The sequence below is a fragment of the Plutella xylostella genome, chromosome 15, assembly GCF_932276165.1.
Source record: "Plutella xylostella chromosome 15, ilPluXylo3.1, whole genome shotgun sequence".
Classification (NCBI taxonomy): Eukaryota; Metazoa; Arthropoda; class Insecta; order Lepidoptera; family Plutellidae; genus Plutella; species Plutella xylostella.
In genome coordinates this window covers 3,434,245-3,456,384 of record NC_063995.1, presented here as the reverse complement: position 1 = coordinate 3,456,384, position 22,140 = coordinate 3,434,245, and the positions used below count along the sequence as shown (strand labels likewise).

At 38.9% G+C, this 22,140-nt stretch overlaps 1 protein-coding gene across 8 annotated transcripts in view; it reads left to right on the top strand.

The window, feature by feature from the left end:
- Positions 1–22,140, top strand: part of LOC105398562 (ras GTPase-activating protein raskol) — a 93,616-nt gene that overhangs the window by 42,489 nt on the left and 28,987 nt on the right. The window contains exons 1-2 of one of the 8 annotated variants that reach the window (XM_048625896.1): positions 6,416–6,648; positions 16,280–16,674. The exons of 4 other annotated variants lie outside the window; for them this stretch is intronic. In XM_048625896.1, coding sequence (XP_048481853.1) covers positions 16,470–16,674 — 205 coding nt within the window. In that variant the 5' untranslated portion in view covers positions 6,416–6,648; positions 16,280–16,469. Of the gene's footprint in view, positions 1–6,415; positions 6,649–12,887; positions 13,162–16,279; positions 16,675–20,968; positions 21,242–22,140 lie in introns of those variants that run through there. 3 more of the 8 variants (XM_048625895.1, XM_048625894.1, XM_048625892.1) reach the window with 3 other exon arrangements.

The following is a 22,140-nucleotide window of genomic DNA, read 5'->3' as shown; positions in this document are numbered from 1 at the left end:
GGCCAACGCTCCTCAGTCGACAGTTGTCTGTGGCCGAGAGATGGTCTTGTGAATCTTGTGATAAATATGTAGTTGTGTTGTGAAAGGCTGCAAAAACCATTATACGAAGGTCAAAAAGAAACATCGAATATCGTATAATCGCTAATTACCAATAAATTAAGTAATAAACACATTATAAAGTGATAATTATTTTACTACCAAAGTCTACAATGGCCGCGCGCTGTAACCTTGTGCGGACGTCATTTTTAGGGTTCCGTAGCCAAAATGGCAAAAACGGAACCCTTATAGTTTCGTCATGTCCGTCTGTCCGTCTGTCCGTCTGTCCGTCTGTCACAGCCGATTTACTCGGAAACTATAAGTACTACAGTGATGAAATTTGATGGGAATATGTGTTGTATGAACCGCTACAAAAATATGACACTAAATAGTAAAAAAAAGAATTGGGGGTGGGGCCCCCCATACATGTAACTGAGGGATGAAATTTTTTTTTTCGATGTACATACCCGTGTGGGGTATCAATGGAAAGGTCTTTTAAAATGATATAAAGTTTTCTAAAAAACATTTTTCTTAAAGTGAACGGTTTTTGAGATATCAGCTCTCAAAGTCGTAAAAAGTATGTCCCCCCCCCCTCTATTTTTATAACTACGGGGTATAAAATTCTAAAAAAAATAGAGGTGATGCATGCTAATTAACTGTTTCAACGATTTTTGGTTTGATCAAAGTATCTCTTATAGTTTTTGAGATAGGTTGATTTAACTGTAAGAGAGTTTAGGCTCCATTCACCAGGTGTATAAATTGACATAATAAGTTTATTATATTTGCTGCTACGGAACCCTTTGTGCGCGAGCCCGACTCGCACTTGGCCGGTTTTTGTTGACGTTTATCCTCCGAGAACATTTTCTTGTTGCACACACTTACGTTTTGGAGCGTGATTTTTAGTCCATTTGTACGGGTCGCTCTACAGGTCTACAGCCCAAAACAGTTTTAATTTTAGTAGTTGGATTTGTCTTAAATTATTGATATGGCGCCTGCAAATAATAAAACAATGTCCGGGATGGTAAATTATTAACGCACGTACAAGGTTACGTCGTCAAGATAGTTGCTAGGTACTGACATAGTTCAAACAAATTATGACAGATAACAGTTATTTTGCTTGTATGAAGAAGGTTTGAGTAAAATGTTCTGAAGGGCCTATCCTTCCTTTTGAAATCATTGGATATTACGATGTAGGTACAACTGTCTCCATAAGTACTTATGTTTACTTTAACTATGAAGCCGCACCTTTTCAAAAGCCAACTTTCAAACCACTAAAGAAGCAGGTAATGTAAGTTCGACTGTTCAGTATCACAAACCACAGGTTACACAGTCAACAGCTCCAATAGATAAACACACCATCAACTTGGTTGAGTTTCCAAAGCTTAGGTACTTTGATATACATGTGTTAGTTATTGCATGAATATATAATATATATATATATATATATATATATATATATATATATATATATATATATATATATATATATATATATATATATATATTTTACTATTACTTTAAATTTTAATCTGTATAAATTCATTTTTATATTTTAGATTTTAACTATTTTAATTAATTAATTGGAACATACTGTATTTTCATAATTATGCAAAAGGTACAGAAACACGACTCGAGATAACAAGTTGGTCTGGTGGCGTTGGTGCCTATATTACAGGCTTTGCCTAGTTTTGGTATCAAACGAATTTCTTTTATTAATTTAAAACTGCTGATTGTAAACTACCTATAGGAATTTGATGTAATAAGATTTTAGTGAAATAAATAAATTATTATATATTATATGATATAAGCTGTACATCTCTAGCTCTACCTTTGTGTTGGTAATGGTACTTACAGGAACAGTTACTCCTACCGTATCCGTATCGAAGGTGGGTAGACGCATAATTATTCATATTAAACTGTAAATATAATACTTTTGTAGGTGTAGAAACTTCCTTATTTTCACATGATTTACTTATTATTAAATTGCAGTGTTCAGTTTATATTAATAGTTATATGTAATTATCTTGCCGACATATGTATACCGATAGAACGACCCTATATCAAATAATTAAATGTTAACATTACATTTGTATATCTAGGTATATTTATAGTTTTAACTATACTGTTGACTGAATTAATTCCTATGGGGCTCCTGAGGCAGCAGCACTAGATGATTGACTGATTGTTAGCTGATGACGATCACAGGAATATACTGGGCCCTGGGCCCTGAGTGTGAGTTTTTTAACCTATCGAGAAGTGAAATCGAAACGCAAATTTGTATGGCGCGGGAGACACGCCACCTAGCGGTAAGTAGCTGTAATTAGAACATTTTTAATCTCAATATAAACTCTACTCTACTCACTCCCATAGCTTAGGTAAGAAAATGGCATAATGCAATGAAATATAAACCAGGTTTGACCCATTTAGTCCGGCGGCGGCCATTGGCCCGCTCGTCCACACAGTGTTGACGGCAGATACGTGTGTTGCGACACACTGCATGTCCTCACAGTGCCACCATCTGCTGCCAGCATGCCGGGAACAAAACACTGTCGTGAATATTGATCGACTGATATTGTGAAGCATGCGTAGCTCCGTGAGGTTTGTGGCAGAAGCTGTAGTCAAGAGTTTGATATACCAGAGAAAATTCATCATCAGCCTCTTGCTTGGCTTCCAGCTTGCCTCGGATATCTGCGTCGCGTGAAACATATAGGAACATTGTTATGTAATATACAATATGAAGAAATGTTTGCGTTTCGTTACCGTTTTAGATGACATCTTTTTTATGATTATTAACAACCACATTGAGGTTGCGGTTTTAGAAAAGCTACGTAGTTGAGAAATACATATTTGGTTTAAATACATAATTTAACTACAAAACAAGCAATGTCCGTAACCTAAGCTGAAGCGCACACCACGTGGTAGAGTAAACTTTCATAAATGTAGTTAATCGCACGGCTAAGCCGGAGAACGAAGCACTTTCGTTGTCATTGTAGCGGCTGTGCGTATGATTTATCTGCAATCTCGCTGCTAATGGAACTTTCGTTGCGGCTTGCGCAATAAACTGCAGGCGTCGCGGACAAAGCCAGCATCCTTCTTTGTTTTAATTCGAGCCAAATTAAAAACATCCGCCTTCTAAGTATTGTGCGTCACGTCACGCTGCCATTGTCTACGGCATTTTCAAGGATTATTTTTGTTAATTAATAATACTTGCTGGAAATTCACATTCACTGCTGGTATTGACGAATGTGAGAGGTTTTTTTATAGTTATGATATAGTATAGACGCCACGATAATTATATTGTTTTATTATAAGTTAAAGGTTTTAATAGTACCTAATTGTAAAAGTAGTAGACCAGCCTCGATGTACAATTTCCTAACATCTGTAGACGCACAGACGTGCTAAGCCTATCCTGTCACACATCACATTGTCGCAAACGTGTGTCTCCAAAGAGAAACTCCATAGACTAGATCCAAGAGAGAGTGTGCGAGAATGCCAACAAAAAAACTAGTCGATGTCGGAAACCAATCACTAGGAAGCTGGCTCCGGTTGTGCGTTCCTAGAAATGCGTTCAATTACCCCTCAGCCACATTCTGACTGACATGTACGGCTAATAAGGAATCGCACGTAAAAAGTTCAGAGCGTATATGCTATTTGTTGTATTATCATTATGACTGTAATGGCCCGAAGATTGTGCTATTTTACGGTGTAAGGAAATATTTTATAATAATATAAGGACACCGTTTAAGTAATAGATAGGTCTGTTGCAGGAGCTCTATGATTCATTATGATTTTCTTATTGAGGTGAGTCATGAATAATAGCGGAGCTCCGAGGCGGAATGCGCTGCACATTTATTGGCATTGGCGTCTATTGCTGAAGGAGATTTTAATCTAATGTTTCCATTGTATAAAAATCTTTGTACAAATACCTATGATTTCAATGCTGGACCGAAATAACTCAGATCTCAGATGTGTATATTAATGAGAGTTTTATTTTGTTTCAGGTAAGTTCCCTTCACAATGAGTTTCCATACTGTATATTCGTCCAAACTGAAAGGTAAGTTTAGACACCCTAAGTATTTTCATATCTTTCTTCTTTCCTTTTTATCGTATAAAGACATTCATAACTCTTTTCAATAGACATTTTAACAAACAAACAATCTAAAAACTGCACCAGGGTCACTATAGCTCACGAGAAACGAAGTTTCGGTACTCTGCAGCGCTAACCACGACGTTATCTCGTTGTGTTAAACGTGCCAACATGCATGATAGCTTTTCCGTTCGTTTTTTGTGAAGCCAGAATAACCCTCCAGTGCATGGTTGGCCGGCGGATGCACTGTGAGCCCGGACCGTTATATCGGGCCTCCGCATCCGTTTACACCCAATTCGACCGATACACATTGTTTATTAACTTATGTCCTGAAACCTTTTTAATGATCTGTCTGTGTTGTTAAACATCACGTGAACGTTAACACTATACGCCATATGGAAACACACATCTATGGGATGGTATTTTAAAACAAAGGGTGCGGTTCCTGTTTCCTGATTAAATCAAAATGGCGGAGTTTTGGAAAGATAGAGATCTTAACTTTATTAGGATTTCGTTGAGGTAGAATCCTAGGCGGCTTTCTTTGAGATGAGGGACCCAAAAGACGGTCACGTATAGGCGGACGACTACCTAGAATCTTTGTTTTCGTAACCTGAAGATGGTATCCTCCGCCGATGCTCGCCTGCATACAGGAATATTAAAAAAATCCACCCTGTATAAACTTAATTACATAGAGAGATTTTTGTATATAATAATAAACAAGCAGTGAAATCAAGGTAACCAGCAAAGGAATAGCTATGAAATAAATTTCAGTTTGGCAATTTGGCCTGATTCTAACTGTCCCGTGCCAAAAATATTCCCGCAGTTAACAGCAATGCAGATGTGCCATTTCACGCATACGAATTGGGCCAGCAGGCTGTTCGGCATCAGGGATATATCGCGGCTGAGCTTTTAAAACGTCAGGATTGATGTTCGGCTTCCGTGACTTTCTTCAACCAAATTCAGGAATGTTACAAGACTGTATGTAGCCGTATCTATAGCCGTTTTGTGAGTACGATTACGTCTACCAGTCTTGATTAAATCTTAAGCTATCACTGTGCCCAGAAATGTAAACAGTCTTTGTGAGTCAAAGACATATGTAAAATATAAGTTAGCTGGATGGTTAGATTGTGTATCTGATGAGTCTGCGGACTCCCACGTGCAGCCGCCATTGCCATTGACTCCTCCAGCAAGCGTCTCACTCAGTGACTCATGATGCCAACTTATTTAGAGACGTCTTCGTACAGTTTCCTTGTTGAATACAGTTTATGCTTATGAATACATATAGTAGATGAAATCATGTTATAATGACAAGTATTAATGCTACCGCTGTGGCTCTTGTCTCTTTATATTTTATCTTCAATCAGTGTTAGATGTCCCCAAATTGTACTAAGGGTGTGATTAAGTTTGTTAATAAGCTTAATTACTTACCTACGTAATTTATTGTAACTTCCATTTACTTATAACTAAACAAAGTAATTTATCTTTCATCAATCTCTCAGATTTGCAATGTTTTTAAATGCTAACGATCAACGGGATCGTAAAGTTAGTCGATTATGCAAATGGATGAAATGGTTCTGAAACATGCGGGTGTTCATAGTTTTGTAACATAGAGGCGCTCCACTTATTGCGCTCCTACATCGCACCTATTTCACTTTTATGGTCCCCAATTGATACGAGTGCACTGTATTTACATATCGCACCAAGGTAAAAGCGTGTCGGAGCTAAAAAAAAATTAACTGGAGTCAAATTATCATGTGAACAGCCGTGTGCCCTCAATTGGTTATCGCTGTCAATTTGTTGAACTGATGTGCCAATATGTTAAAATGGCTGTGAATTTACCATGTTTTATGGCATTGGCATAGCGGCAACTAGTATCAAATTAAACATTTCATCATATTTTTTTTTTTTTTTTTTTTTCATCATATGTTAATAAATAATTTAGTTTAATATGATTGTATTCGTATTACAATCTGGGCAATTCTGTCACAAATCACGATGTTTCACTATACATATTCAAAAAGTAAATAAACTAACTTCATGCGTGCATTCATATACTTAGACATAACGTCCTGAAAATTATGTTGACGGGACAGCATTCTTCATATCATTATTTAGGTATCACCCAAGCAAACTTTTACTTCCAACGTACTCCCCTGAGAGCTGATAGCGGGCAAGGCTCGTATTTTTCTAGTGATATGATAAATGTTTATCGCGGTGGTGTTGGCCCCCTCGTGGCGCGGTGGGCGCGCTGGGCGCGTTGGTAAACAACAGACAGTCGCTGTGAGCCCGCCGAGCGCGCCGTACGTCCGCGCGTCCCACCTTGTCCCACCGTGTCCCCCGCTTGTCGCGTCGCGCCTCGCCACGCACCCAGAATGCGCCGGAACTCCGCTCACACACCGTCAACGTATTCTTCACGTGCAGTGCTGCAGTCAGACCGACTGACTCGGATGGTGTGTCAGTGACATTCGATACTTGAATGGACTTATCGGTTCGCGTAACCAGTGATAGTGCTACTGTGCTTATTCGTAAGAGACGTTTTGATAAGGTTTTGTGGCTCAGATGAGCAAACACAGCGTTGATTATATTGCGTAGGTACACCAGTTTGTTCATACATGGCTCTCTGTTCGTTACTTTAACGGTCAGAAACGCTAGACCAGCTCTAGTGTTTGTCACCAACACATTAAGAAAAAGAAGTTGTTAATGAAGATCTTACCCTGGAGAGGATCTACTGTAAAAAGTCGCAAAAGATATAGGTATATGTATGGTATTATTGTTGGTTTGGTATGAAGAATCACCGCCCCCGACCCTCACAGCAAGCAGTGGCCTTCAGGCTACATGTTCGATGTACCGTGATGTGATGTGCACTCGATTATGAATAGATCTATTGGCAGTCGCTCCCGTTGTCACATCACACACCGCTGGGTGCGCCGCGGCGCGCGATCAACCTAATTATAGCCAGCTCCTACAGCAGGAGCCATGCACTGCCACCACCCCCTGTGTCACTTCATACACTAACAGGACTCATTATACACACAAGCACACTTGCATTAGCATATTGCTGTATTTAAATGAGGCAGAGCACTGTAAGTGCTGCATTTGAAAGTACTACCATGTTCGTACGCAGGTGTGTTCGCATTTGGTAAAACCATTGTTGTACTGTTAACGAATTGGTTAACTGAATGAATTCAAATCATTTTAAGATGCTTAGACAATTTCATTGGGTTTTGGAATTTTAGCAGCGTGACACAAACCAACACTTCATGGTCGGATGAACCAATCAAAGGCCGTTTAGATACGCACGAAGTAATTGTAAAGAATACTTACTTACCGACTGTTTTCTTACTTATTGAGTCCAACTACGGTAACCTTGAAAAAGCTTCCACCAAAATTTTCTACTTATAGGCTTAAATTCATGGCACAAAGTTTTTTAAACTTATTCGTAAGACGATTAAAATTCCTCGTACGGATATCAAATTGCTTTACAAAAAACCATGCATATTGAGGGCGCATCTGCCGCGCCGGGTGGTGCAATCACGGACGCACATGTCTTGAGGAGCATGCTCCAGCCCGAGCCCGCATGCCGCTACCTGCGCCCGGAGCCCATTGTTCCCATCAGGCTCAGAAGGGTCTCTATATGACGAAAATGAAGTTTCGGGTGCGAGCCACGACTCTACCCCGTTGTATTAAACGTGCCGATTGCACGACAGCTCTCGTTCGTTCGTTTTTCGCCAGTATAGAGTAACCTTCCTGGATGCCTCTACAATCTCTACAGCCCACACAATAGGACCTGCTTACCCCTGTTTTGTTTCTATTCAGCTCAACGGTGACTGTTTTGTTGCCGTGGCTAGTGCCGACGAGTCCGTACTTGAGTCAAGTATTGTCGTTATTACTCGTATAGTCTATAGGCATTACGTAATTATTTACATGAAGAAACAACATAGTCACCTTAAAAATACAACATAGTCCCATAGACCTTAAAAATCTAATTATAATTATTTTGCTGCTGTGCAACTTTAATTAAGTAATTACCTTACTAATTATACTCTACCCTGATAATCCCATTATCACAAAATTTAGACTACAACTAATATTTTTGTTTTTATATTAATTCTAGCACACTGCGTTTTAAATATTCGTTTTGGTAATCAGTGCCATGTCTCCCTACAAAATATCCGTAGACAGAATAAATCGGCCGGTGCCGTGTGCTGACGACAGATAAGTGTATGGTTATCGTCAACTGAATTCCCTGAGTCTGAGATAACGCGCGTGAGAACACGGTTCCAGGACTATTAGTTTTTTTTTAATGAAACATACGACATACCAGAAATACAATTGGTATTTTATCACATTTAATCATTTCCAGACGTTTTAGCTTATACGTTTAAAAAGTTCAGAATATGTATAGCAAAAATTGTCTCGAGTTGCTTCGTGAGCAGAATAATTTGAAACATGATACGTTACTAGCTCCGGTGGTCTCCCCCAGAGGCCTTCTCGGATTCGTCTCATTTCGCCTCCAGCGCCATTGACCATATGCCTCGGTTAGCCATCCTGTAATGATTTAATTAATAGTATTAACACCAGAGCATAAGCACCATGCAAAGAGCTTTATTTAATCTACTTAGGTACTCGTACTTATTTATTTAAACAAAACATTCCACAAACATTTTAGAGCCCTAGAAAAGCACATCTGCAAAGCAGTATGTAACTGTAAAGGTCAAAGTGTGAATTTTCACAGCCGCAGCGAGCTATGTGTGTCGTTTACTGCAGTTATAAATACAGTTGAAGTTGACAAAGCTTTTGTAGTTTCGGTCATTCCCCCCTCACTTCCGGTAGCTGCAATGGTGGACGGAAATTGGCGCGCTATCGTGATTAAAGTGTCCTATTATAAAGTACACACGTTCTATCTGTTACATCAAACGTAAAAAGTGGACTACAGCAAACACTTAAAGGAGTTATGCATGCTTAAAAAGTTACTGTAGGGGTATAACTAAATAATTACTTATTAGGTTAAACTAGTTAAAATAAATATTTTTATCCTAAACTTAATTAAGAACTAAAGAAACTTGCTTCTTAGTTGTATGTATTTTAAGCATTTAGCATATAAAATATAATGTGAAGCGATAATAATTTCCCCAAAGTCGAAAGAGAGGTCAATTGACCGATTCAGGAAAGGGCAGGCGGTTGTGAAAATAGGAAACGAATTTGTGGCTGCCGACAGATCGTGTTCCACTGTTCCAGTATCACAAATCTAGTTGGGCAGTACACGTTTAGAATTTACAATAATTAAAGTAAACTAACATAAAAACAAATGAAGTTATTAACTTACATTTACAAGCATGTAGAACTTGGATATGCATGATGCGGGAATGTTGTGATACTAGAGCGGCCGCTACATTCGCACTTTATTACTTGTCTGTTCCCATTACACTAATTCTTTAGAAAACATCGAGTTTAGAAGAAATTTCACTTTCCCTTATATTAATGTTGTTAATAACCAACCAGGAAGTATACATTATCATAGAATTTATTATCCGTGAACGGATACAGCTTTTAAGATTTTAATTTCTCGCCTCCACTGTGTTTCTAAAGTAAAGATAGCCGTTCCATTTAATCTACACCAAAAATCTTAATAGTCTTTTCACTTTTTAGGTATCGCAATGTTCACATAATTTTTTGCTCCACTTCTTTTTTGTGAAATGTTTTTTTTTATGTTGGTATTGGATATATAAATTAGATTTGGTATTTATATCTTTCATGGGTGCGTTTATGGAAATAAAAAGCTGGTATAGAGCTTTTTTCCAAACGATCCAATAATCTGAATGTCAAGAGCGTAGTTCTAGCGCGTTCCAGTAACAAGTGAACATCAGTTGGGTCGCTGGCTCCAGTCCAAGCAACAGTTTATATCTGACACTGTTTTGTTTACTGACATACGACGCGTCCCTACTAATCGTCATCGACTTAAGTAGAGTTAGGGGATATTCATGGCTACAGTCTAACAAAGGTACCGTGTGTTTGTTTTCTTGTAAAAATTCCTTGAGATCAAGTGGAAATTTACAGAAGGTGGAAGATGGATTATGATACCAAAAAAAAACATTTGAATCGACTTACTATCTTTAGAGGATATGTACCAAGTACTAAAAGTACTTGTACTTATTTGAGCACGCAGCACTTCAAATGTCATATTTTGCCGGATCCGGAAACCCTAAATATGGCGCCGAAAATGTTACGCCATAAATGTCAATCGTTCCATATTTGTAGCATTTAAATGTTAAATTCGGATGCGGTGTATTTTGTATGCTCTGTTTTATTTTCTTTTTCTCACTGTATAATAATTTCAATAAAAATAATTTTGCGAAATGTGAATCAGACTTGCTCATCATCATCATCATGAAATTTGCAAACAAAATCTAAGCTAGCTTAATTGATATTTTACTTCTCGTCTCTACACAATTATTCTTATCTTATTCTTCAGTTAGTACAGATAATAATATTATGCAGACAGTAGTTCACCTTCTATGTGTGTTAGTGTGTAACGGTGACGCCGCTAGCGTGCTTAATCTTCCCGAGCATTTGTAAGGTGACCCGAGGTAAGGCAGATCGAACCACTCGTAATGATGCCGTCGGAATGGCCGTGATATTACGTTATCTCACCTTTCTACTTATTTTCGATGACTGCACTGTTTATGTTGAACTTTTATTACAACTTCGTTAATTGGACGCAGACATTAAAACCGTCCTACTTTTACATTACGATTTCCTAGCTTACAAAACATGCGTTACATATCCATATTCATATGATACCATTCATGTCTAGTCTTAATAAATGTGGGACAATCAGTTTCACTTATTGCCGTTTAGTGCATTATGGATGCAGCTATTCGCAACAGTTCCAACGGCTGGTCGGGGAACATTGGTCGCAGCACGCGAGCGCCGCGCGCGCATTCTATTAGCACACTTCTACTCAATGAAAGTTCGTTTTTGTCCGAGTTTTTCATTCTCTTCGCTAGTTAATGCTTGATTGATCCACTGAACTATTAGATTGATCGGTTTTGTAATTTTCATTCGCCTACTTTCAATTGTTTTGGTGTAACTAAATTTATCCGAATTGATTCATACAGTATCGGTATTATTCCCATTTCCCATTGCATTATGTCTACTGCAAGATCCTACATAATTTAAATATGGTACTTATTATTATTTCGCGTTGCTAAGCTGTTATGGATAGTTGAATTCTTTCAGGGAGATGAGTCAGAAGGCAGGTAGGTAAGTGATGGGATGATTGCTTTGTTCAGAGACAATGGCCCAGATATAAAGCATTGAGTTCCACTAATTGCTTCGTTATGGGAATCAGTGAGTTCTCATCTGATTTCTACTGTGAGGGCCGTTCATTGGCATCATTATATTCTGTTGCTGTCCATGATAACCATTCGAGTATTTATCGGAAGACATCTTCATCTTCTTATTTAATCTATGTCAATCACTGCAGATACATAGATAGGTCTCCTATATTTCGCCGTAATGATGAATAAAATCTGCACCACAATTTATTAAATCTTCATCTATCAAATATTAGTAGCTGTCGTGTGTAGTTTGTCACGAAGGGCTTGAGGTATGTCGGCGGAGGCAGCGGTTGCGCAGGCGCCGCTGTCCTCGATGTCATTGGACGAGTAGCTCCGCCTACGGGACCCGGCTCCTACGCATATCGGAACACGATGTTGATTTACTGCTTTGCATGATATCCACATTCAATAGAGTTTTCCTTGTACTTATGAACAGCACAAGCATTTCGTATTATTTCTGCTAGTGCGGCACCAATTCTACTAGTTTTTTTTCCCTTTCATTCCACACTTTGTTAATATGAACATTCTTTCCCATGGCTTTTGTGAGTAAACTAGTCAGTGCAATGTAGATAAACTAGTGAAACTAGTTGTCCGAACAGAAATAACAATAGCGAGTTATCCTGCGATGCGCACCGTTACTGCAGAGCACTGCCGAGTTGTGGAGCCGGCGAGCCACGCTGAAGGTCGACCGGTTAGCTATGTCCACTATGTTCATGTTCACTGAGCGACCTACCTACTGAGTTATGTCTAAACATTACTTACAATTTCAAATTGTGGTTAACACTTGTCGGTTGTGTAAACAACTCATTGAAGATTTTCGGTCGCTATTGAAGATAAGTGGTTGCTGTAGCCCTGCTTGTTTGTTCGGTTCCCAGTTGAAACAGTCGACATTCCACAAGTCTGTTTGCCTGTTCCCGTCGAGTGAGCTTAAAATAATGACACAAGTGCGTCGGCGCGGGCGCAGCGCTGCCACCCTCGATTGCCCTCCTCCCTCCCTCCCCCTGCTACCTTGTTCAACAAATATCAACATCGCACCAGAAAGTAAAACTTAACCTTCCAACAGGTTTTCGACTCGTCGATTCATTTGCGTACGCAGTGAGAGGTTAAAGATTACGACATCCACTTTCACTTTTGTGATCTTGGGCATAACATGGCATCTCTTGCTAATTATGTGGTTTATGTTTTTTATTTTTATATCCTGGCCTACATTTTGTTTTACAATTTCAATTAATCGTATCTTCGACTGCATGTCCATCTTCATCGTTCATCTCACCTTTTTGTATCTTCCTGGGCGTGCGCGGTATAGCGTGAAGATTCGGGCATCCACGCCATGTTGATTATTAGAGCACGTTCGTATTTCAAACTGTGAATTGTAAATAAACGGTCCGTCATCAGTTGGCGCGCGCGGCTCACGGCGGCGTCTGAGTCAGTGCGCTGGAGCTGCTGAATGGCGGTAGTCACGTGGCGCGTCTCGGTACCGCTCTCAGCACTCCTCGGTGTCTCGCTGAAAAGGAAATGTGGTTTAAATCCGTCCCGGCCACATCGACCCGTGTTTTGAATTCGATTTGAAGGATTGCTCAAGTGCTGTTTCGGATATTGTAAATGTGTTGGTGTTTCTTCATCTCTTTATGACGTGCAAATGTATTTTGGTGTCGACTCTATACTGGTGTGGCGTGTTCTCGTGTGAATAAACGGCATGTTTGTATTCAGATTTGCTACTGACGATTAATTCGTTCTTGTCATTACTATTTATTTGACTGTGGGATTTTTTTGTTCTATACGATCTGTATCAATAATTTACCAATTTTCGCACACAATAGTAACTAGTTTATGATTCAAATGGAGACATTACCGCGACTTCTAATTCCTACTTTTAGCAACAGCTTTACTACATTTATAGGTACACAACTACACAACTAATACGTACCACGCCATAGGACGAGTATCATCAGCTCTTCATTCAGGTTATCCGGACAGAGCTACATTGTTCATCGTGTACCTATAACCATTAGTATCAGTAAAAATGCCATTAATTGTGTTAATGTGTGGAGTTGCTCTACTTGTTTCAATGCGCATATCCGTCGCAAATCGACAGCTTCCTCTGGCCGTCTTCGCGACGAGCTGTTGCTAGTTATTATCCAGATGATTTATACCTGCATCCAGTTACACCCGACGGATGTGCTCTATTTACGAGCTATTCTTTGCATATTATAAAGTACACGAACCCTGCAACTGCTCGTATGTGTTACAATGCCCAGCATTTAACTCCCTTGGCAACGGCCCAAGCAATGTTTATAAAATTCCACATAGAAAATCTGTAAAAAAATAGAGGCCTAGTTTATAGTTATGAAACAATAATTTGTTTGTGCTGCAGCTGGCAGAGAAATCGATTTCGAATTATGTGAATATCACAGTCTAAAAAATAAATGTCACTGTGGGAAACCAAATTAATATTATGCTCATTATTATTATATTTCCAAGGCAAAATCGTCAAGACGATAAAGGTGGTGAAGGTCAGCAACTATAGGTTAATGAGTATGCTTATTATATTATTAAGATACGTATGGTTCATTTGCATTTCATGCCGTTCATTTCGTGAGTCTTATCGTAATGTAGATTAGGCGCACGCGACTCTTTGATAGTGTGATGTGGAGGGGATACGGCTCTAGGACTATAATGTGGTGTTCTACGGTACAGCTGGGTGCGGGGGGCCGGCACATGTATTCCACGTTAGTCTCGGAGTTTACAAGTTTCCATTACACTAACCACGGTATTCCTGTGCTAAATATGGAATGTCCCTAATTAACCTCTCGCTTCTTTACACTCTTTGATCTGTGTGGGTATATTTAGAATGTCAATTTTCTGCTTTGCAAGCTCGAAAGATAATCATCTTAATTTAATGAATATTTCCCATAATATGATAAGTTTTTCGTTACTTGGGAACGTCCTTGCGATTTTGTTTGTTTGCAGTAGATTGTATTGTATTACATCAGCTTTCATCATCTACGTTGGGAATTAATGATGACCTTCCGAGTTCCGACTCTACGAATTCGATGCTCATTGTTCAGCATTATTGGAATGGAGACATTGTGCACAATAATAAAGTGTCTTGAGATTATGGTGTGGCGTTCCAGCCGAGCTGGCACCTTGAGCCGGCCTTGGAACAATGGCTTCAGACGTCGCCGTGTTTGCACCCCCGTCACTCGGCAACGACCGACTGACCGCTATTCACGATGCCAATTCCTTTTACATATGCCCATTTATTTAAAACGGCACGTAATATTTATTATTCTTTGAACGTACCCAACAAAATCTCAGAAGTACGATAATAGTGAATAAAACTTTTGGGGTCACTATTTTCTATTTGAAGATGTTCCGAGCGCCTCGACATGCAAGTCGTAACATCACCGTAAAGTTGAATTGCGTTTGTTCCGCAATTTTCTCTTTCACGAATCCATTGATCCGAGTGGCTTCTTGTTCCCACACTGAACTTTCAACTGAGACAATGCATCGTTCAGGTTTCACTCTTTTTGTCACCCTTAGTTAATTAACAGCAACCGCTGAGAGCTAAGTGCTTCTTGGTTTAGACTCTTCCTAGATAAGGCTTATGTCACACCATTGTTATGTATGTTTCCGAATCGCTGTCGCCGAATACCTTTACATGTATTAACATTGAAGAAATATTGCTTATATTCTTCTTTATGTGCAATTAAAACATCGACGAGTACCTAGTTAACATTTTTTACGAAGAAGCAGTAAGAACAAAAAAAAAGTGATTAGTAAAATGAACGGTAATTTGTTGTGCCTATTTAAGCATAGTGGTCATGGCTAAAACTCTGGTAGTTGGAAATTAGTATCTTGTTGTTATAAAGTATTTCTAAAAAACTACGAACCAGGTATCTGGCGTAACCGACTGTTAAAATTTTTATGATTAGCCTCACGCGAAATCAGAGTAAAAACTAGGTCAGCACGTTTTGTAAATGTATGTCGAAAGCAATGTTTCTTCGCCTCCCGCGGGACAAAGCCTCGCACGAGATGTGTCGGGGAACGTTGCGTCACTGACACAGTGACACCGGCGGAGGGCTGGTGAATAGGTACGCCGCCGCCGCCGCCGCCGCAGCGGGCACGGCACAGCAGAGATGCGGCCCTTTGTTCGTTGCCATTCATTAGCCGTATCGTATATGTGACAATGCGGAGCCCCATTCTCCGTCAGTTCGTTGACTCGGTACGTGACGGCCCGGCCCGGCTCGTCGACAAGTTCTGCATGTTTTTGGTACTCGTCCCGGAATGTCGCAAGCTCCTCGGTGGACACCAATTTATCCCACAGTTATTCATTTATGAGAAACGATCCACAAGAAACTTTAAAGAACGGGTTACACGCATCACATTGTATGAAATATTTAACTCCAGCCAAGTTCCTGTAGCTATTTGTTTTAAATTGTATTTAGCGTTTTTTATAAAGCGGCCAGTTCATTACAGTTCCTATTCAATCAGCATATAATTAAACGTTAGTTAAATGATTGTCTACGGCTAAGTGGTATCCAATACACACGCACTTCCTGAAATCGGAAGGTGTAAAACATTATATGCCGAATATTATTACCTTAAATAGTATTATTACATGCAATTTGTCCGTATACACTATACATACCATATACATTCAAGCCATTACTTGCGAACAAACTGTGTACCTACGTACCTTCCAAATAAGCTGGTGATACAGATCGGTCATAAACATAACAATGCCGTTTATAAACATGTAGACCACTATTTAGAGAGCGATAACATTACAGAGTAGGTATTTGCGCGATTACAGGTCCTTCACGATAACGCAAGATAACCAATCAAATCGTCACTCGATAGTCTTAACAGAATAAGTGAACATGAAGCACGCATCGCGAAGAGAGTGAGTTCTAAAACAATTGACGACAGTGCGTAAACTCGTTGCGTTCTTTGTGAAGTGTGGTGTTCAGCTATAAAGGATCGGTGCAAGGAAATGTGTGAGGATGAGCACGGAGCGCCGCCTGTCCCGCAGCTTCCACTCGTGCCTGAAGGGCTCGTCCACGGAGGAGGCTCCGGACGACGAGGACAGCTGCTACCACTCGCTCGGCGGCCGGCACTCGCTCAGCCGCCACCACCCGCCAGTGTATGTCGAGGACCTCTCCACCGTCTCGCTGGCTGACTTCGAGACCACTCAGGATCAACAGAATGGTATGATGTTTGTGTTTGTGTGAGAAATTTTGTTAGTCGTGGTATCGGTAAAGGTTTACCCTGTTATTCATTAAAAAGTTATTGAACGTTTTCTCTATTGAACTGTTTTTGTCACTCTCTGGCCAAGAACAAATATAGCTGAAACGTGCAATAACTTTTTATGAATATCAGAGTTACTCTTTAGCTATGCAGTAGTAATTACAGACTACACACTAAGTAAGTCTATTACATAGATATTAATTAAGTCGGTACCCTGGGTACCCACCTATGATTTATGACTAAATTGTCAAAGAAATACATGTAATACACATTGTATTATGTATAAGTTTTTACTCCATTACCTTTGTAGACAAGACACATAACCCTGTACACATTTGTGGCCAGTAGATACGATCTAACTGTCATCTCAGGTTATCAAATTTCTATGTCATCTCAACCTTAACCACCAGTTGACCGTGAATTTATCTATTACTCAACTTATTCATAATGTTGGTCATACAGGTAAATATGTAATCATTACATGCGCATTTCATACAGTGTTTTGCAGTTTCTTATTAAGTATGTAGTTTCCATTTATTTTATTACAGTACGTACTGTATTATGTAGGTTTGTAATTTACTCTTGAAAATGCATCTTCTGAAATTAGAATATACTTACTTACGTAGTTTTAGCGACGATATTTTAGTAAGTAGATATTTTAATAAATGGGTTTAAAATGCAAATCGCTTTGATCTTGACATTGTTTATCCTTAGTATTCTTGCGTGTATTTAGTATTAAGTGAGTCATTCAACACCGGATACATTCATTCCTCAACTTTGTTTTTGTTCGTGAATCTTAATTTGAACAAATTGTGCCTTTTGATTTACGATCAGTATTCCAAACATGATTTAGCTTCTAAATTGCAGTTTGTTTACTTTTGCATGCAGGTCGTATATATATCGTAGCTGAACATTCCAGGAAGGTTGGCTATGCGCCGGCGCACCTGTGTCGCGCCGCGGCTGCGTACGCGCGACCGATCCCGCACACATCCGCTTCCTGTGTTCCTGTCTCTTTCGGCAAACAACCCTTCTCATGTTTTGTGATTCACTGCTTCCGCCGTTTTTACAACCTCATACGTGCTATTTTTAACTCCTTTTGTCTCAGCTCTGATCGAGCCCATAGAATCGTTAATATCGGCCTGTGGTCGTAGATCGTGGTGTAGTATTGAGGAACGGCGGTTATTTCCAATCCGGTTTGCTTGTGTTTGTCGCTGGCGAGCTCATTTGCTGCGGGGGCTAGTTTTTGTGTGCAGCATCCATTACTAACGGAAGTTGTGGGTTGCCTGTGTACATATATGGGGCCTTTTGTTACACAATTTGTAATGAATTTTCGGCTTAGCAGCAGGAAGTGGCCACGTGTGATAATTGTTTGAGTCAATAAGTAATCTAAAAACTGTAAGAAGCTGTCGTCCCAGGGATTCTGAGAATTTTGTTGACACTATTTTGGGTCACATATCAGATACCTACCATCCATTTCATCGTTGCTTCATATCTGTGTTTAGTAATCGAGCGGTAAATTAGCAAGCAAATTGTATTAATTAAAGAGTTGTTTGAGGAGGCGCGCGCACTCTGCAGACTGAGTGAGATCACGCGTGAGCTCATCAAAATATTGCAACTACCATTCCTAGAATGCCTACTTCGACTGCATTTAGCACTATACATATACATTCGACGAATGTTTACATCCCATTGCTTTAATTACAGTCGATACACTTGTGTTCACCTTTGAATATTACAAAATTCCGTTATGTAAAAACGTGTGTGTGTTTTTATAGAGATTCTCTACCTTGTCTACGAGAAACCGTTGTGTGATATTATGAATTGTAGCCTTAAGCTTGTCATATTAGCTGATTTTTAATACTATAAATAAAATACAAATAAAAAAAAGTAACTAGCTCGAAGGTATTTTTTATTTTGGTAGATTTATTGATCGTAACTTTCCAGTAGGTAAAATGTTTGTGTTAGTCACTATTAACCAGCTGTTGTTTAACACATTCATCTCTAACTCCAGGCAGTACTTCTGTCGTTAAATGTATTTTTGGTCGGACTGCCTAAATAAGATGTCAGTTGGTAGAGATCACAGATATTTGTACCCGCGTCTTGCTCCTTATAGCGAACTTGTTATGACGATTCAAAATGTATTGATTTTCACACTAATTACTTCGTAAGTGTTACTTCGTAAGTGTTACTTCGTTTTGCATTGATACCCCCATTTGATAAATATATAGGTATATCTATTGCATGGGTCATCAATGTTGGACAACTTCTTTTATTTACATTTATTATGTTGTGCATGTCTTTACCATCTCGGGACCATGGGGTCCGGGGCATTTGGAAGGCGTGCATGGTGGGGCCGAAGCCAACATGTAGAGGCTTGTTTGACAACATAAATCTATATGAAATGTAACAACAACTGACCATTTTACCTGTGTAAACTATAGAAGTAAACCCAATTATTATTATTTTATTATAGCAAAGGACTCCTTATATTTTGTCCAGATAGGAACCGTCCCGCCATCTCCGCCTAGGTCTACCTCTGCTCCGACATCCAAGAGACATATAGTTATAACAAGAAATATTACACTTAATTTTCATGAACAAATTATGTAAATTAGCATTACTAAGCACACCCGGACCACCACTTACTCTACATTAGTAAGAGCACATTTATGTCGTAGCGATGCGTGTGTGTGCATCCGCTTCAAACGTCTGTTATCGCGAATGAAAGTGTGCCGAGCAGCACTGGCACACTCGCGCTGCATCGCTTCACTGTCATTTGAATAAAGTTATTATTATTATAGCTAAATAACCGGTAAAATTTGAGAAAAAAGTTATCGTTGTTGATGTTAAAACTGTTATTAAAACCAAGAAAGCGGAAGGCTGCAGTTTTTAAGTGAATGTAGGGGTTTGATTTGTACGATATACTTCATAATGTCGTTCCTAATATTAATTATTTCATTTTCATTTGTTTCAGGTAAGTTACAGGTCATAAACATGGCACTGTTATTGGTAAGTGGCGCCACCTACACGTCAGAGCGTGAAATAAAAGCTTTGGCTACTCACCGCTAGATGGCGCTGCTGCTAGGAATAAATACTTTTACATGAGTAAAAACGATTGGTTCGTGGTGTCGGTGAAAGGTTAAAATTACTTGAACATAATGCGTACGCAGTAAGTTTAATATAAGTAATATTGTTAATGATTCATTAGATCGAGTGAATTTGTTTTACGCCGTCTATTTCTAGTCTATATTTATTATACAGTCATTAACAGCCTGTATCATCACTATTCCATACATTTGCTTCAACATTTCATAAGTTTACTTACCTTTGATTATAATCATCACATCCGCGTGCATATAGCATCGCATACTATCAAAAAAACAGAATTACAAGAGCATATTTCCGTCCCAATACAGCGGCTGCGAACGGCAGGCCCTTACTCGCAGAACAATACCACAAGAACCTGTTCAGTGGGTTCATGACCGGCGATCAAACCGCGCATAATTCCGAGCCTCCCGTATCTTGATTTATTTATGTGCTCGGCCCTCCGGCTGGCAAAAACTGGCCGAGAGGAAGCGGCCGCGTCAAGTACCTATCTGCCTTTGAGAGTACTCATGTGGTGTGTGTTTTGAGGACGACATATAAATCATGATCTACTTATTTCCACATTTTGATGGCTAAATACTAAACGGCTGCACTATTATACGACTCTACAAATTTTGTTACTATTTTCATGTAGTAAGAAAAGTTCTTTTTGATTATTAAGTACAGCTAATTATTTTAATCCCTTTCAATATTTCTGAATTCAGAAATAGTTTTGTGATAAATTAATTTAAATTAGATGTAATTAGAAGACGAAAAAAATGCTACGAATTTTCGTAGGCCTAGGCTACGAAGTGCTACGACATGCTACGAATTTTCGTAGACCTAATTATACATGATACATTTTTTTCAGTATTTTTATTTATTTCCAAAGTATGAATAATTAGAACTACAACTGTAATGCACCTCTACATAAAATAGGCCAGTATAATAGCACTCTTATCACGAATGAATACAATTTCAATATTGAATGGTTATCAATTTAGATACTATAGTTAATCATGAATCATGATAAAGGATCCATGTAGTTGTGGTGAGGTCCAAATAATGTGATTCAGCTTTCGACCACGAGGTCTCCGAGGTAGTTCAGTCAGTTTCTACGTGCCGAAGATAGCCGAAGCCCGGCGGAGATAGCCGAGTGTTTCCAAGATGGCGGGGCCGCACGCTCGCGCGCTTGTCAACAAAGTCGGTCGCTCGGGCTCCGCTGCCGGCCGCGCGGCGCGCATACTCACGTTTACCCGACTTTAGTAACGCTTACAGAATTTAGTTCCACTTAAAATATTGTGCGCGAATAATTTTTAGTGCCTATTTTTACGAACCAACTACGAAATAAGGAATTTGTTTACGTGAACCTGTGAAAGTTTTGAACAAAGAAAAGTGTGTTTGTGATAAAGTTTGTAGAGTTTACACAACTTCTTGTTGTTCGGTAAATAATTCTTCCTTGAATAGAGGAATGGAGAATTGAAGTTTTAAACATTGAATATAAAATAACTAAAAGTATATACCAATGCCCATAAAATTGTGTGCAACTTTAAAGTACCCTACCACAGTTATAAAAGTTTCATAAAAGTTTTTCAGAAAGTTCATACTATACATTATTTTCCTATACCTATACACGACAGTTAACATATTTTTCGTGACCCCATATCCCATATCCTCTTATCAGTCGTCAACTAATAATGCATAACAAGTCTAAAGTCTTACGAAATAAGTATAACTTAGAGACTTTCTCCCAGTACCATGCTTCAATGGTTTTTATGAGTCAGAATAGGGATGTGTGTATATAGCTGATTAGCATACCGGTTCCCCGTTCCCCGTGTCCCCATGTCTCCATGCCATGTCTCGGGCCCCCTCGCTGCACCCACGCATTCTGTAATGCGTTCCCGAACTGCGTTGCTACACTCACGTGTTACAAAAACATAGTTTTTTGGATAAATATCTAAGTTTTTATAAGTAATAGAACTCTATTTTTTACCAAAACTTGAGTACCGGTTAGTAATGACGATTTAAAACTTCATTATACATACAATACAAAACATTAAAAAAACAAACAAGTGTCCATACAAAATATAAAGTATAAAATATTTATTACTGTCTTTAAACCTTGATATGCATAAATATCCTTAATATATTCTAGTAATACTGTCGTAAATAATTAATTTGACAGAAATTATTACCTAAGTTGAATCAAACGTTATTGTATAAACACAATATCAATAAATTTTAATTCACTTCAGACAATATTTCGGAATCGTATGATTGTTTACAATGTTCCAGTAAATATGTACCCATTTGCGATTACTAAATAGGCAGGTCAATATTACT